At 39.0% G+C, this 18,139-nt stretch overlaps 1 protein-coding gene across 3 annotated transcripts in view; it reads left to right on the forward strand.

The window, feature by feature from the left end:
* LOC146710070 (plasma membrane calcium-transporting ATPase 1-like) overlaps positions 1 to 18,139 on the forward strand; it is a 128,110-nt gene that overhangs the window by 51,372 nt on the left and 58,599 nt on the right. For all 3 annotated transcript variants that reach the window (XM_085457322.1, XM_085457323.1, XM_085457321.1), the window contains exon 3: positions 4,800 to 5,213. In XM_085457322.1, the coding sequence (XP_085313448.1) occupies positions 5,018 to 5,213 (196 nt within the window). In that variant the 5' untranslated portion in view covers positions 4,800 to 5,017. The remainder of the gene's footprint in view (positions 1 to 4,799; positions 5,214 to 18,139) is intronic.

Consider the following 18,139-nt stretch of genomic DNA (forward strand, 5'->3'; position numbering starts at 1 on the left):
TCAAAACACACTAAAAGCACAACATGGTAACTCATTTGGTTTCTTTAATGCACATCTGAATAATGAATGTAAACGTAGATATTCGATCTTTTTTAATTAAATAGTCGCACATTTCATCCTCTTATTGCCTCTGTAATTAAGTAATCTCATTATCCATAATTAACACATTCCATCACAGTGACATCATCAACAATTTCTTTAATAACTTAGAACAAACAAGCATTCATTTTATTACCGCGTTCTTATGTTGCGACTAATGACTCAAAAATAGTTACTGAAAACATGAAACCGACTTACGGGATTGTTAAATTATCTGGGAGAGGCCAGTGCCGTGTGAAACTGTGGCGGACATTAATATAAAGCGTGTAAATACAAAAAAAAGAAAAACACGAGCTTTTTCTTATTAATATTTTCCAGTTAACAAAAAGACCAAAAAAAAAAAAAAAAAAACGAGAGATGGGGCATAAAACAAACTCATCCAGCTCCTCTTTTTTACTTGTAAAAGTGCAGCAATCATTAATAAATGTTGACACAGATGTTGACACAGATAAATCTGTAAACTCTTTACGGCAATTATTTACAATTTATTCAAATCAACTTTGCAAACATGTTAATGTAATTTTGTTTATTTGTGTAGAATGACCCGATATTCTACTTTGTGAAGGACTGCACAGCATCTTTATGCGCCACGTTATTCTTTTTCATTAGCTCTGTAATATTCAACGCTGCAGAACAGAAAGTTTTCTCAAATCTGCCACTGATCAGTGGCTGTGACGAAAGCGGGGAAGGCCCCGTCCCCTTAGGGGGATGTCGATCAAACTGTGCGCACACGGGTTCAAGCTCAGGCTAAGCTGTCACTGTGAACGCTGGCGTTGCTCTAAACGGGAAGAATTTGGAGTCAACCCAAAGTTGAACATTACGCAGGACGTGGTGAAAACCCTCACAAAGAAAACCATCACACAGACTGGGAAAATGTTTATTTAATATGAATTATCTGGTTTTATTCCATCCATCCACTCTTAATATTTATTTTGGATATTTTTTATTGAAATAGAGAGTACCCCTGGATTAAGGGTAAGGAGCAGTAACTAATAGATTTAGGTAAAAAAATGAATTTTTAATTAAGTATATAGATGAGCTGCAGTCTATTATTAGCCTGGTAAATGCTGAACCATGAAATAGCTGCCGAACTCATGTATGAAATATGATACATTTGGCGTTACAGGATTAGGTTGTAAAGGGGAATACGTGAGTGGAAGCAGATATCTGGCACGAGAACAGCAAAATGTCAGTCAAAAAACTTGACTTTTACAATTTAAATGACCCAACTGGAAATCTGCACCGTGTGCAGTTGTCATAGCACAACAGCTTACACTGAGACTGCACCTCTTCTTCTTCAATCATTAATATGTCTAGTAAACTTTTCTTATTTCCTGTATTGTGGCCTGTAAAAAGTAATGCCATTGTAGTAGATTTTAAAGTATCACATTGCAGATATTGCACTGCAAACGTGAGCAGGGATAGCTCAGTAGGTAGAGTGGTGGCCCCATGATCGTAAGGTCGGGGGTTCGACTCCACTGAACGGCTACCCTGAGGTACCCCTGAGCAAGGTACCGTCCCTACACACTGCTCCCCGGGCGCTGCACTGGTGGCTGCCCACTGCTTCACTGCGTGAATGGGTTAAATGCAGAGGAACTATTTCCCTATGGGGACTAACACGCACACTTTACTTTACTTTACTTTACATGTCGAGAAAGAAAAACGTCTTTGATCCTTGTGAGCTCTCGCTCGTACCGCCACGCTGATGTGGAGTGAGTCTCCCTGTGCAGTGTATTTTGTTTCAGGTTGGGAAAATTTGCATTATGTAAAGTCATACTGAGATGGCCATCAGCAATTCCTGTTTGAACAACAATCTCTGTCTTACATTTGATACCGAGCAAACCATGTTAGGATTATTATAAAGACTTCAAAGCAAATTTCTGAAGAGGAAAGCATCACGAATTTTTTTTAGCATTTTTACACAATAAACATTTAACTGTCTCTGACTTGGGAGTCCAGATGCCATCGAATGTAAATGAGGTCTATAATTTGGCTACGTTCACACTGCAGGCGAAAGCGCATCAAATCCGATTTTTTGACCCTATGCGACCCATATCCGATCATGCTATGACAGTGTGAACGGCGCAAATCCGATATTTTCAAATCCGATCTGGGTCACTTTCGTATGTGGTACTGAATCCGATACATATCCGATGTTTTAGAAAGCGACTGCTGTTTGAACGGTCAAGTCGCATTAAATCCGCCTTTTACGTCACCGACACAAGACTGAAGCCAATTATCAGCGCCAGAGAAGCGCCCGAGAAGACATCGCGAACGCTTCCTGGCCATCCAGTGTGGATGTCAGTGAAACTGTTGGGAAGACAACGTAAACATTTTATTTGTACTGTATAATCTGCAGATTCTGACAGAAATCTACAGCTATCCTTTGAAGCACCGCTCCTCTCTTAAACGGCAATAAGGATCATTATTAGGTTATTTACATTATTATGTAAATAACAAAATAACTTAAAGCAAAAATTGGGAAACGTGAAGACCGAAGTCTTTATATTAAGGGCCATCAGTCAAACAATACTGTTGCTCTGGGTCTAAACAGAGCGCGTTGTGTGTGACATCTTCTTTTGCGCATGCTTTGAGCGTTCACACTAGAGAGCGTTTGCTGTCGCATTTTATTTGTAGTGTGAACGAGCAGACAAAAAAATCGGATTTGATCAAAAAATCGGAATTGAGCATTAAGACCTGCAGTGTGAACGTAGCCTTTGATTAGACGTTCAGTTGGTAATTTCTCTAAGTGAACCAGGTGCCAATTATTGCACAGCGAGCCAGCTGAAGCTCCCACTGTTATATTAAGCATTCACCAGAGCTTTGAAATTGTTCTGTCTGTCCTCCTCAGTCTGAGAACCACTGACCCAAGCATCATGTGCTGGCCAGAGGGGCCGATGGCGCGAAATGGCAGCCTCGCTTCTGTCAGTCTGCCCCAGGGCAGCTGTGGCTACAACCGTAGCTTGCCTCCACCAGTGTATGAATGCGAGAGTGAATGAATAGTGGCATTGTAAAGCGCTTTGGGTGCCTTGAAAAGCGCTATATAAATCCAATCCATTACTATTATTATTATTATCCTTCAACACCTGTACCAAAAACCACCACTCAGAAAATGCTTAACCCCGGCAGTAATGGTAGTACTTCTCTAACAGGGTCTGTGTGTGTGTGTGTGTGTGCACGCGCTCGTCCATCAAAGAGCGCTAAACTGCGAAAAATGGAGGACAGCCTTTGATGTGCACTTACATAATCTGTAGCGATGGGCTGGAGAGTCAGAGTTTGGCCAGACACACATTTTCACACTCTGACCCAGTGGATATCCTCCATCTCATTGTCTCCTGCTTGATGCTGATTGGCTCTCAGAGCTGCATTGCATTTACAGTGACCTCTGGCTCTTCATCTCTTCATCTAGTTTTTCCTAAACTCTTGATTATGGCATCTAATCTTTTCCTGATTTGTAGTCTGTAATTAAATTTGCTGCCTGATATTGTTTTCACAGATGCTTCAGTTAATGAATTCAGAGGCCAACTGCTGTCTTCAACTGCTGTGTTTTATTTCACTGTATAGCTGTGCTTTTGCACACATAGTAAGGCTGAGAAGAAGAGAATATGTGAATAAATCAAGGCCTGTGGGCCAACTCAAACCCTTCAAAATGTTTATATGGCTCACATATAATTTCAGTGTTGACCAAATCTGATCCACCCCGTTGTAGCTGTGGTCTACACACACCAGTGTAACCGAGGGGGGTGAGTCTTCTTCCACTTTTTTTAATTATTTCTGCAGGAATTGGCCAGTTGGTGTGGCAGAGGAAATGGAAAGCTCTTTCTGATAGTAATGAGTAAATGTTAACTAAGGTGGAAAAATTGCCACTTGGGGTTCAGGATTTGCCCTTGGACCCTTTTTCAATGACACAGTGGCAGTTCTGTAGCATCAGATTCAGAATACTTCATGAATCCAAGAGGAAATTATGTAAATTATGAAATTACTATGATGGTACTACACCCACTGGCAAGCAGTAGTAACCCTACCATACAATGAGGTATTTATTTTATATGGCACAGGTGTACTACGTGATCTTGACTGAATGTTATAAAGGCTAATAAATGTTTTTGTGTGGCCTGCTTCAGGGCTTTAATGTGAAGAACTAGCAGAAGACATACATTTTCAATGAAGGTAAACCTTGTCAACAGACCGTATCTGTCCAGCACTTGATTTCGTTCTCATTTCCCAGTGTGGTTGTTAGTAAAACTACATTTGACACCCTTGATTTTGAACTCAATCCACAGCTGTTTGCAAGGAAATAAACTATGACTCCCTCATAAATACAACAAAAGACAAAATGCTGCTTTTTCTGACCAGAGTGATAAACTCACAGCATATGGTTAATGGAGAGCAGATATTTACCAAATAACCACAAGTCTCACAGGAGCTGCGCAAACTGATAATAAGTTTATATCATAACGACCTCGGTGATTCAGGGGACTCCTTTAATAATCTAAGATGAGAAAATCTCTTCTCTAATTGGGCAAATTAGTCTCTCTGCTATTAATTAGAAAGATTACTTCAGGAGTCCCTTTAATTTATTTATTTCTTTATTTTTTATGTGTGCTGCTTCTGATGCTGGGCTGGTACGTCTTTAGACAGTTTCCACTCTGGTTCTGGTTTCTAAACAACTGTTTTCCTGTTTTCTATTTTCTCTGCAGAGTAAAACCAGCAGAACATGTTTACTCCACTGTTTCCATAGTTACTGAGAGGAGCATGCACGTCCAGAGAAGGCTTTAACGTCACAGTTTGTCTCCTCCGACTGCCATCTAAAAGAACTACACTACCCACAATTCCTGTGACTAATAACATAGCCAACGTTTCGATCACTACAAACAAAGACAGTCAGAAGAACGACACTGCTGTGAAGAGGATCACCATGGCAAACAACCCTGCAGACCACCCTCCGGGGAATTCGGTTGCTGAGGGCAACCATGAAGGGGACTTTGGGGTGAGCATGGTGGACTTGAGGACCGTGATGGAGCTGCGGAGCACTGAGGCCGTCAACAAGATACGGGACACTTACGGAGATGTGCAGGGCATCTGCCGCCGCCTGAAAACATCCCCTATAGAAGGTAAGACCGGTTCAATACACACAACCAAACCATTTAAGTCAGTGGATCTGAAACAGTTCACAACCTACAATTTTTATTAGTCTGTGACAATAAAAACAAATGATCCAAGGTGAATTAGATTGGCAGTGGTCACCGTTATATCATCAATAAATACTTTTGGAAAGTTTTCCCTCCAGAAATCACATTTATTCTGCTTAACTGCTTAACTTCTGTCAACACGTGTTAGCTGGGATAGGCTCCAGCCCACCTCTTCATGACCCCATATATGGTGTTATGTACTAAAAAGTCTGGAAGTTTTTTGTTTATTGGAGCCTTGTGTACAGTCAAGAAAGTTTGCTTTTGGTACCTTAGAATGATCTAAACAGTTTTAATGAAGATACTTTTTTATTTCAAACAATGTCAACAATCATGGGTGATAGTGTTTCGAAAGGTTGGCTCTGGATCTGAACAACAGGTAGTTAAAGCCAGAAGGTTGTACCATTTTAATTGACTGTACGAGATTATTTAGTATGCTAAAAAAAAAAAAAAGAAGAAGCAATAACTACACTTACACCAGATTAATCACACCCAGAGTATTACGCAACTACGCTTCACGTGGTCTGATGAATGACACACCCAGGCCCAGTACATTTCTGCTCTTATGTTTACCTTGAGATTTGGCAGCACACAGCTGAACCTGCTGTAAGCATGAGCACATGAGCCAACACAACCAGCTCATGTACTTGTTCCTTGTTGGAGTGTTGTGGAATCGCCCTTTAAAGGTGGGGACGGGGCAACCTCCATCTTTGACATTCCTAACAGCATTTAAGTCAGACAACACAAATTCTGGGATTTTAGGAGCCCTAAAAACAAAGACTTGGAAACTGCTTACTCTGTTAAATTGAAAAAACGCAGGGATTGTGTTTCAGTCTGGGCAGGTGGCAGTGGAGATCTGTACCATACACGCTTGTTCTTCAAAAAGGGCTTCTTGTCCTTGCCTTTCACAGTAAAAATCCTGGAAATACACAGTATGTGGCTGTCTTAATACACCATATTTTGCTGCTAAGCAACTGAAAGACATGGGTCACATCTTCCTATCAGATAAACCGAAAAAGAAAAAATGTTGATTTTGTAATGCATGTACAAAAATGACGATAAAACCTTTAATTAGTAGCATTAAATAGATGGAAAAACATACATTTAAGAAATTATTTATTAATTTACAGGAGGAATAAAATCTTAATCTGTAGCTACTATTTTCATGACATTATGCACACTAAACATTTTTTATTAGTACACATTTATAAAGAGTGATTCTAATTGTGAACATAAAAATTGTACTTCAGTTCAAGCTTTTCTTCATAAATCTCTGCATTTAAGAAACACAAAGAAAGAAGCAAGCTATTGCAACAGAAGAAACCAACTTTAACAGTAGTGCACTAATTAACAGCGGTGACGGGACGTGGCATTTTTGCTGTGTACTATTAGGATTAGGATTTGTTGGGTTTACGATTGATTCGATGACCTTTCCATTCCTAATCCATTGATTGATATTCTGGTTGGAATCCGTAGTCTTTTTTATAATCCTTAGTTAGGATTAGGCAATAATCTGTGGTTATGGTTAAGAAAGATGTTAGTTGTCCAAGTTTTCTTATAGCCAGAGTTATGGTTGTGGAAATTCAGGGGAGGTCTGTTCACACTGCCAAAAGTAATGGATTGGACTGAAGGCTATTATTGCAGCACTTTTCCCCTCGTGCAAGTAAAGCTAGCGATTGTCAGACCAATGAGAATTTAGTCTGATAAGATCAAACATGATGAGACTGCAGCCTTATTCAGCAACTCTGAAAGTGACTGTAGCTGGCAGGGCAATAAATAATACTGTTTCTCAAAATTCTTGCTCAGGCATATTGATGGAAGTGCATCAACAGTTACATTGACAACACAAGTAGAGCAGGAGATAAGTGTGTGTGAGCCACGCTTGTTTGGTGAAACATGGATACCCTCGTTATTTTGTGCTAAAAGATGATCATTTTGGAGCTCTATGTGAGACCAGAAAATGGCCGACATGTGGCTGTTTGTTATGTCTCTCTCCCACTCTCATCCTTTGATCCCTCTGTGTTTGTGTATGTGTGTGTGTGTGTGTGTGTGTGTTTGTTTGTATGTGTGTGAGTGTGTTTGCAGCCACTGGTCCATTCCAGGATTGAAATTAGTTCCAGCCCGTTCCCCTAATGGCTCCATAGATCATTGCTCCGTTCCATTTAGTAATCAGAGGACAGCTGTAGTCGAGTCCTCCACGCAAGAAATTACTCACTTTAATGAAGAAAGTGTAATTATATTTTCACTGCAGAGGGGGGAGGGGGTAAAAAACAACAACGGGGAAATCTGGATGTAAGATTTAGGGCAAACACGCATGAAATGAGACTGTTAGTGTGTTACACTGTAAAGACATCAATCCAGGTTTATTAGTAACATCATGTCCTACATGAGCATCTTTTTGCCATCTAAAGGGCTCCTGCTTTTCCTGTGGGGCAGGGTTATATCATACATGGTCAAAGTTTCTTCATAAATGCAAATAATCCCCCTGAACCTAAATCTCAGGCTTCAGCCTGCTCCTACTACTCACTGCTACAGTGAGAGCAAATATACTTAACCATGTAAATCATGAAATAATTGACAGTAAATTCCATTTTTTTTTAAAAAAAACAACAAAAACAAAAACTGAGCTTTATGACAATTTAAGAAAAATTGTCAGACAACATTTTTGTGTATTTATTGGTCAGTTTGTTTGTCTTAATCAAACAATCACATATAAGGGAGTTAGAGTTAAAAAACTGACAGCACATAGCCTGACGGTGAAGTTGCTAAGCATACCGGTAGGTCGAATGCCTGTTGGACAAAAGGGGGCAACAAAGTTCATCAAAAGGGGAAAAAGCACAAAAAAGACAACAAGGGATAAAAAAAGCATTAAGAGAAGCGCAAACAGCAGCAGCAGCAGTGGACAGTTTACATTGTTTTTAAGACTGTTTAACTTCAAGATGGAGAATTTCTTTATCTGGAAACCAAAACTAGCACAAAAGTGGATAAGTGGATCCCACAGACTAGTTGTTTTTGACGCTGCTTCCTAGACACATGATTTTATCTCACACTCATAAGATGTCCAAGAAAATCTCACACCAGATACAGGAAAACACTCAAGGCCTGTACTTTGTGAAAACAGTGATAAGTTGAAGTGGCGTTTTTTCTTTTCTTTTTTTTTCTGACATCAGGCTTCTTTTGCACCAACAGTAGTCCATAAACATCAGGAAGCACAGAATAAAGTTCATGTGCTTAATTTGCAAATGTGCACGAGCCTGGTTAATAAAGAGACTTGCCAGTGAACGCAGCCTAATCCTGGTTTGACAAAACGTTAACAGGACACTGCACACATTTACGCATATGGCACTACAGCAGTGACTGTTATTTATTCAATTATTCCTGACACACAGAGAATATAGGTCAGGGCCTAACCTTGAATCACAGCCTACTAAACCTGAAACGGGTGAGCTACAGCACAGAGTCACCGTGCTACTGTTGAGTCCTTTTACACAGGTTCAAGAGTCCTGAGACTAAAATGAAAGACAAATCCATCCATTTAGTGCATTCCACAAATGACTTTTATTTATTTATTTATTTTTCTGTTACACAGTCAGTATTTGCATTAGTGGCTGTTGCATCTATAGTGTTGATGGATGTTTACGTAACATGACTTCATAAATCATAAGGCTTTAAATTCAGTGGTTTAAAGCCTTTGGTTATTCAATAAAACTGATAAACCGGTAAAACATTTATGAGATTTAGATTCATTTATATCAATTATGTATGATTGTTCCAGTACATCATATGAGTTTCTCTTTGTGTGTGTGTTTCTGTGTTTTTTTTTTTTTTTTTGTTAGTGGCTAAAATGACACAGGAAGTTCATTGATACCAATTAAAATACATTTAGATTCATCGTAACTGATATTTGAAACCTGCCTTAATATGTTTATCTCAGATTCACAGCTCTGATTGCAAGTCTTTAGTACAAGTGTTATTTGGCAGTATACGCATGGTTTAAACGGCAGTTTGACTGATTACTACAGCTGCAAGGTGTACAATGATATATATAATATGTAGCTCAATGAAATCAACAATTTATGACAAAACAAATACCTTAAAGTAAATATGGTGTTATTTCTAATTATATAAATGTATGTTGTCAAGTCCCTTCTATATATAGTAACCAGTTATCCAATCCTTATTTATTTATATACTCCGCACCGCTGCATTGTTGCACATAAACATCAATATGACATATGTCCTGCTATTGTCTGTCATGTTGCTGTTTTTGGTATTATCTGTTTTCCATGCTGTTAAGAACATTGAGAGCAAAGAAAAAAACGATCCCGTTTCCTTGAATGTGTCCACCTACTTTGTCAAAAAAAAGCTGATTCTGATGGACCAGTTATTTGAAATTGTGGTTCAATACAGATGCTCACTTTTAACATGAAAACAAAGAAATCTCTGAAAGTCTCTGTCCCTGAACGTTTATTCAGGGAAGCTGCGCTGACAACAGATAAACATCGGCTACCTCATTTGTCGATACGTTTCTTTCTCTTACCCAGGCTGATACAGGGAGGTGCTGTTATGTGGCTGATATATCACCCCGTCCCTACTTTTTAAAAATTCAATAAACCTATAAAATGTAGCCTAAGTAGTGAAAATGTTTAAGCTATGAAACAGAAAAGCCCAAGCCTAATCATTAAGGTGGCTGTGGTTTATGGTTTGTGTCACGGTTTATGGTTGTTTCAGTGCAGGATTTAAAGTTTAGTGCTGGATTTTGACAGCACTGCTACACTGGCTGAACGTATCACAGTTTCCATCCTAATAATAAACTCCAAATTGATTTTACAGTCTGCATGGCAGGCACAGAGTTTGCTGTGGGAGTACGCTGTATTGATAAATCCTCTTTTACCGCTCTCCTATTCTCCATCTAGAAATGTGAACTATATACCATAACCATAGTTTGTTAGTTTACATCGAAGCATTCAGCTACCCAAGTGGTAGATGATGGAAGCCTGTTTTCTGTGACTCTAAACCAAAAATGAAAAGCAATACTGTGATATACACCAAAAACATATACAGAATTAATAACTTACCACGCATAGTAAGTTAGAACTAAAGGGAAACTGCAAGCTTTTTAGGTTAAACAGCATTTTATTTGTTAATATGGGTTTTGTTCCATGTCAGGATGTTGTAATATCAATGATACAGTGGATGCGCAGTGTCAGAGGTGAAGAGTTAAATAGTGAATATTGTGTGTTTTTTGCCCCTCAAAGCATGTACATCTCATTTATTGTGTCTCTGTGACAGAAGGGAAACCTGCATGAAACCTGAGTCACACACAGGGGTTGTCTGTTTCTCACCTTAAGCTAATTTTCTCACATTGATCGCATGATTTCTTGTGTTGATGTAAACAGATCTGGAATGAGCCTCAGATGAATCATGCTTCTCACAATAGAAAACCTGTTCCTTCTCTCTGATAGCCCACTGCCATGCTAACTAACCCGATTAGCTCTGTAACAGCTCAGTTCGTCGTTATGTTAGCAGTTAGAGATTTCACACAGTTATATTTAACCACATGCGAGGCGCGTCTTTAGCAGCTCTCTCTCGATGGCTATGATAGATAGTTAGATGCTTCAGTCTGTAAAACCAGCTCATGAATGGACACAGACACAGACCTCGTCATCCTGAGTTGAACCTGATCATTAACACACACAGACACACACACATCCTAAAACCGAAGGCTCAGCTGCAGCTGTGCATCCTGTTGGTTAATGTGTATTGATTAATCAAAGTCTGAGTGTGTTTCATGTTGCGATGACATGCAGCTTTTGAACATAACACACGGAGCCAGATGTAAACTTTATAAAAATACACATGCGGGCCTTAAAATAAGCCTCTATTTTAGGAAAGTGCCACTGAGCAGCAGCGTTTTCTGTCACTGTTCAGGTGAGAAGAAGACAGGAGATAATTCCCTTTGTATTTTGTGTCATCGCTTTTTAATAGCTTCAAGAAATTAGAGCTGAAAGTGGCAGATAAAAATGGATTTAAAGAGTTTCTTACTGTGGCATCAGCTAATGATCAAATGTTCAGTTTCATGCTAATTTTGAAGCGCAAGCGGCATGGAAGTCACACAGATGTCTTCCTGTTTATCTTGTGTACAAATATCGGTCTCATTTGAGAGCCAGCAAAGGCGAAATGCAGTTTATGGTGATGTGAGACAGCTGGAGAAAGTGGAGCCAGAGAAGAGCTGCCGTTGATGACTGATGAATGACTTAAACAATTAACTTAACATCAGAATGGCTTTCTGATTAGTTAACTGCTTGTCAAAAGCTCCGATTGGTCGATTTGTGCTGCAGTGAATCAGTCACGTCACTTGAAGTCTATTCAATAACAACAGAGATGGGGTTTTGGAATGAAACAAATTGTTCTTTTATTCCCGCTGTTAGTGTTAATCTTTCTTGCACAACAACCCATTCCCAGCTTGTCAGTTGATGCCATTTTGTCAAAGACCACACTAGGGCGGCTCATTTATGCACACTCTGCTCTTTGGTAACCAGGTAATGATACTAGGGAGATGGTTCTGTCACACCCGGTAGTCATTTTTAAACATGCATTGTTGCTCTCACCATTTTCCCAAAGCTAACCAAGAGTTTTTAGTGCCTAAATCTGACCAGTGAATGAAGCTGAAAGTCTATTTATGTGATAACCTACACAAATCACCATTGCCAGGATTTGCAATTGTACGTGTTGTGCCTCCAATTTGCTGCCGAAACACTAGCTGGGGTTGTAGTTTCTCACTTCCAGCCTATTAACAAAGATTAAAGGCAGCAGATGAACAAGTAGCTGGATTTTCATGCAGAATTTAATGATGGTACAGGGAATGATGGCACTGAACAGTTGTAAGTAGTAGTTCTTGCAGAGTAAGCTTTTAAAGGGTTTGTCTTTATGATGTTCCTGTGGTGTAGTTCAAGTGCAGAAATGTTAGTGGGTGCTTTTTTTTATATTTTTGACCATTTTATAAACAAAAATGTGCTTCAAGTTTGAGAACATTGAATCATTTTTAGAAAAACTCGTCAAAAATGTAGTCTGGTGATGGGAAAAAAAAATCACCTCTAGGTCAAATCCCACCGTGTTTTGGCCAAATATATATATATTTTTTAAAGTGTCTTTAATGTATTTTTCAGTTTCAGTGTGTTATTCTGCACTCATGAACGTGTGACCTTTACTGTTGGGTTTTTCAGATATAACTTAGTAGGAGCGACAATAGTGTGACCTTGACTGGTTCCCAAATAATCTGATTTCCAGAAGCTTGTGAAGTTTACCTAACTGTGGTTTTAGATGACTTATCACTCAATGGAAAGATTTTATTTTGGGCTCATGAGCTGTAATCAGTTGGTTCCTCCACCCTCCCTCTCACATACAGTGACTGAGAGCAACTAGAAATGGAAACAAAATGAAATAAAACTATATCATGATAAATAAAGTAATATTTTTTGTATTAGTCCTATTTATTGACTTTTGTCCGTTTCTTTGGCTTTTGGAGCTGCATGGGTTTCTCTAATCATAATCAAAATACTGGCACTCATCAAAATAAACCACCAACTCCTGAGAAGATAAGTTGGAAACCTAAAATGTTTGGTGGGTGCGTATTTCCTGTGTTCACCTCAGCCATATCCTGTTTGCCGTAATTGACAAATGAACATCGACAAATTCAGAAGCCACCCTCTTGCAGGGCAAGTGGATCCAAACCATGCCAGGAGAATGCCACACTAGTGCAGTCAGTTTTATTTGTAAGACCAAAAAAGTGGACCACATCAGTCCAGCTCTGAGGTCCTTACACTGGCTGCCTGTCCGTCAGAGGATAGACTTTAAAGTTCTGATGCTGGTCTATAAAGCTCTGAATGGTTTAGGACCAAAATACATCAATGACCTCCTGACCCAGTATGAACCATCCAGATCCCTCAGGTCATCTGGATCCGGTCTTTTATCAGTTCCCAGAGTCAGAACCAGACACGGAGAAGCTGCATTCAGCTTTTATGCTCCTTATATCTGGAACAAACTCCCAGAAAGCCTCAGATCAGCTGAAACACTCAGTTTATTTAAATCCAGGTTGAAGACTCACCTGTTCTCAGCTGCATTTGAATAAAGCACCAAATCCACACTTTAAGCTTAAATTTCAAAACTTACATTTAACTACTGATTTTATCTACTGTTCTGATTTTATCTGTTTTGATTTTATATACTGTTGTTTGTTTGTTTGTTTGTTTGTTTGTTTGTTAATTAGTTAGTTAGTTTATTTGCTTGTTTTATTCAATTTTAAATCATGCTTTTTATTTGTTCTTGTTTCTAATGTCTCTGTAAAGCACTTTGAATCACCTTGTTGTTGAATTGTGCTATACAAATAAACTTGCCTTGCCTTGCCTTGCCTTGCCTTGTAGACCTCAATCTGACATGTGAATTTCGAAGAGCTTCATGGGGAAAAATAATAATTTAAAAGAATAAAAGGACATAGGTTGTAGGGGTGGGGGAAAAAATCGATACTGTGTAGTATCGTGATATTTTGTTTGCTAATAATGTATCGATACAGGGACAGCAGAAATCGATATTTTGTTACAAAAAAGGTTTTTGTGGACTGGAACTCTGACTTCAGAGCATTTTGATCCTTTTTCTGAGCAAGAATCCTGACATTCCTTCACTGTCCAAATGTGTTTAACTTTTTTTTTGGCAGCAATAAACATGACAGTTTACTTATTTTAATTTAAGACATGTTTTATTTTAATTACGTTTAAAACTTTTTTATTTAATGTAAAATCATATTTTGTTTTAATTTACTTTCAAATTCTTCAGTTGCTGAATGGGCTGCATAGTTTTCATAAATTGCATAGTTCAGAATAGCTATAATTGTACCAGATGGTTGCATTCAGTTAAGTTGGACTAGACTTTAATACAAACCGTTCAGTTTGTCAACAATAAAACTGACAACGGGACAGGCAAAAAAAAAGAAAAAAAAAAAAAGATTTTTTTTGAAAAAAAAAAACAAAACAATAAAACTGACTGAAATGAGAAACTGAGTGTGAGACTTTGATACTAGATAAAATGAATATTGATAAAGTTTACCTTTATGTACAGAATCTGAATATCGCAAAATATTTTTAAAAATTGCAATAATATCGTATCGTGGGATGTATGGTGATTCCCACCTCTAATAGGTTGTTGGAGTGGACAAAGGAAGAGCGATGTGGCAAGAGAAAACAAACTCAGAGATAATAAAAGTAGAAAGCTGACGTGATATTGACGTTGATATTGACACAAATGCTCTTTTTGACCTGAATACTAAATATGGGAGAACTCACATACTGGTTATTACAAAATGGACTTAATGGTTTATTCAGTATGACTCAAATGAGTGACTGAGCAGCTGAAGGCATCAGGAAAGTGTTTACAGAGGTCGAGTCCAATGGTTTTTTCCATAGACTTGTATGTGACAGGAAGTTGTTTCTCTTGTGCAGGTGTCACCCCAAGGTCAAATAATTCATTTTTAATAATGCAGATTTAAGGTCTTTCTGGTTTGACACAATTTGTCAGACCCTAAGCTATGTCATCTTCTATGATAGTCTGTGATGCAAACACTAGTTAGATGCAAGATTAAAGAAGTAGATGTTTAAGAGTTTTTTAAATTATCAGTCTAGTTTGAGGAAAGCAGCACCAAATGTTGGGGGCATAAACGGCAAAAGCTGCATCCCCAGTTATTCTCCTCAAGGAATACCAGATCTCTAACAGTTCAGTCATGGAGGATTAGGAGTGCAACTTTGCACATGAAGTGTCAGACAAACAGAAATGTTACATAGCCTTTAAATACGAGCAGAAGTATTTTAAAATCACGCTTCCAGATCCCCTCATTATGGTGTCACCTGTCTGTGTGTACTGTGAAAGGGCTAATTATCAGCCACAGTTCAGTTCTGAGCTTTATGTAAATGAATTCCCATACACACACACGGACACACAGACTCACACACACAGTGTACGTGTTTGTAGGTTAAGAGGTTTCTCGGCTTGCTGGTCTGTCAGATCTTTTTGAACTCTTTGGTGCAAGAAGTCAGCACCCTATCAGAGTTTCAGTATTAGCTGCATGACCCGAGTCCTATTCACTGTCTCTCTCTCACACACACACACACACACACACACACACACACACACACACACACACACACACACACACACACACACACACACACACACACACAGAGCCTCAGGACATCCATGTCTTTGCCAATTCAAGCTGAACGCTCCTCTAAGCAATCAGCAAGAGGAAGAAAGCTACAAAGACACTTTTCTTTCTTTCTTTCTTTCTTTCTTTTAGTTGAGACGTACACATTTAAATACAGTGTAAGTCATTTTGCAGCATACCAGGTCTCTGGTTTTGTTCAAAGAGGATAGACCTGAGGACTTATAAAGCTCAGCCTTATGTCATTCTGCAACAGAGGATGCGAGTCTGTGTTAAAGAGAAATCTATCTCCTGTAGACACTCGTCTCTTCATACCGGTGATATGGTCATCACGGTCATCATTCTCCATCTCTGGCTTAGCCTGTGAATGAAATGCTTCAGGTGAACTATTGGTCCTCCGTTCAGCCAGGATGCTTTTATCTGTCACACATTACAATTTATTGCTCTCATTAAATTTAAAAAAATGTGTTGCTGACAACAGCAGGTGGAGTTAGTTTGGGCAGATATTGGATTAAGCTATAACCTCAGGAGGGTTAAAAATGGCATGCTGAAGTGCCAAAGAACTTTTTCAGTGGCCACTTGAGGCTGGCTTAAATTATATTGAAGCTTAAAAATGTAAAATATTAGGGGTGATGCAGCTTTCAGAGACTGGTGGGGGAATTTCCTCTCTTAAAACACAATACAATTTTCTTTAATTATCTTATTAATTTTTTAATAATAATAATAATAATAATAATGGATTGCATTCGCTTTGAGGACCTCGAAAAGCAATCGAGGCCCTCAAAGCGCTTTACAATTCCACTATTCATTCACACACTGGTGGAGGCAAGCTACAGTTGTAGCCACAGCTGCCCTGGGACAGACTGACAGAAGCGAGGCTGTCATATCACGCCATCAGCCCCTCTGGCCATCACCAGTAGGCGGTAGGTGAAGTGTCTTGCCCAAGGACACAACAACTGAGACTGTCCGAGCCGGGGCTCGAACTGGCAACCTTCCGATTATAAGACGAACTTCCAACTCTTGAGCCACGATCGCCCAAATTAGCACCCTGTTTAATAGCCTTTCACATTAAATCAGACGCACCTTATTAATCAAAATGGTTAGCCAGTGCTAACAATAGCTGATAGAAATACCACAGCTGTACAGTTTTAGCTAATGTTTGCCATGCAACTGTTTCCAAACAACAAAGAAGTAAACAAACAAAACAAGATGGTGAAAGCATCACAGCTGAACTCTAGACATCTTGACATAGTTGCTCCTGTATTTTATGCAGTCTGTGTTAAATGTTTGTTCTGCATCCACATCTGTGCCTGTTTTTGCTAGTGTTTGCTGATGTGCTTTCTCTTTATCTAATTATTAAAATAGGCCTCATTCGGTCACCAGGCTCCATTTAAGGTGCTGTTGGCACTGAAAGAAAAGTGGTTCAGAGGATGCTTGAGGCCTCAAACAATGAAAGAAACATCCAGATTAAACAGGGCTTGGTGATGGCTTTAAATAGAAACTTGACCACCAAATAAAACTGCATTGTACAGTCAACCGATTGATATCTATTCCTGCTCTGTGGCATATACAATATGAAAAATGCTGAGCAATGACACAAATTCTGATTTTACTTCTAGATAGCAAGAGAAAAGGAAAATAATAGCAGGCATTACAGTAGCAAAGTCCTCAGCATGCTTGTATTTCTAGAGGAACAGTGACTAAAGAGACAAATGCTTTAACATCTATGGAAAAGACATCAGTAAAAACAAATTTTATCCATGTTTTCACAGTGACCAGGGTTATTACCTCCTCAATTCTTTAAAATGTACTTACATCCCACTATAATAACAATTTCTCACAATATGAGGCCCTTCTCTACATTATATCAGAAAAATGTGTTGGTGTTATTACGCAAGGAAACAAACAGAAGGTAAGTTCTTCATCAGAAGAGAGAAGATGTAAGAATCCAGGACATGAGAAAACAAGACGAGACAATTACCTAGAGAGGGATATTATAGCAGGGATGCAGTGAATAAACACCTCGTTACAAAGATGAATGCAGATTTAAGAGTTCAGTAATGTGAACACTACCGGATCTGGTCTAGAGGGATGTGGGGGGAAAGTGATGTAGTCATCCTTTACCGCTCATGCTCTCAGTTTTCAGGAATATTATGGAGACCAAGAGAACAGGGCCGTAAATGCTTCATCCCGATATCAAAAAGATCTTTGTGCTGTGGGGGGCAATTTAGTGCCATGGTTACCAGAAAAATCCCCACATACGGACAGTTACAGCATGTGGAGAGAACAGTGTAGTGATGACTGTTACTTTACAGCATGTTTATTTCGGGGTAGGGTAAATCTCACATTTATCTTCTCATATAGAGTTTTCACTCCCAACTGTGGGACTAATAAAGGCGATCTTATCTCATCTAATGCATGACAGAGGGCTGGTTTGAAAGCTGCCGTCTTCTATTTTTTGAAAGCATCTGTGTCACTTGTGGTTAAATGGAGCCTCAGCCCAACCCTTCCACTCTGTGGTTCACCGATGACCTGGTGGAATTTCAGAGGTTAATCACTCTTTAACGAGATGGTTCCCAATTTAGGCCCGTGACATCATTTGAGTCACTGTTCGTAATGTCAGGTCACATCAGTGCAGCAT

This window comes from Copadichromis virginalis, linkage group LG5 (assembly GCF_057382275.1).
Source record: "Copadichromis virginalis isolate Kocher_CV1m ecotype Utaka linkage group LG5, C_Virginalis_male_GT1.1, whole genome shotgun sequence".
NCBI lineage: Eukaryota > Metazoa > Chordata > Actinopteri > Cichliformes > Cichlidae > Copadichromis > Copadichromis virginalis.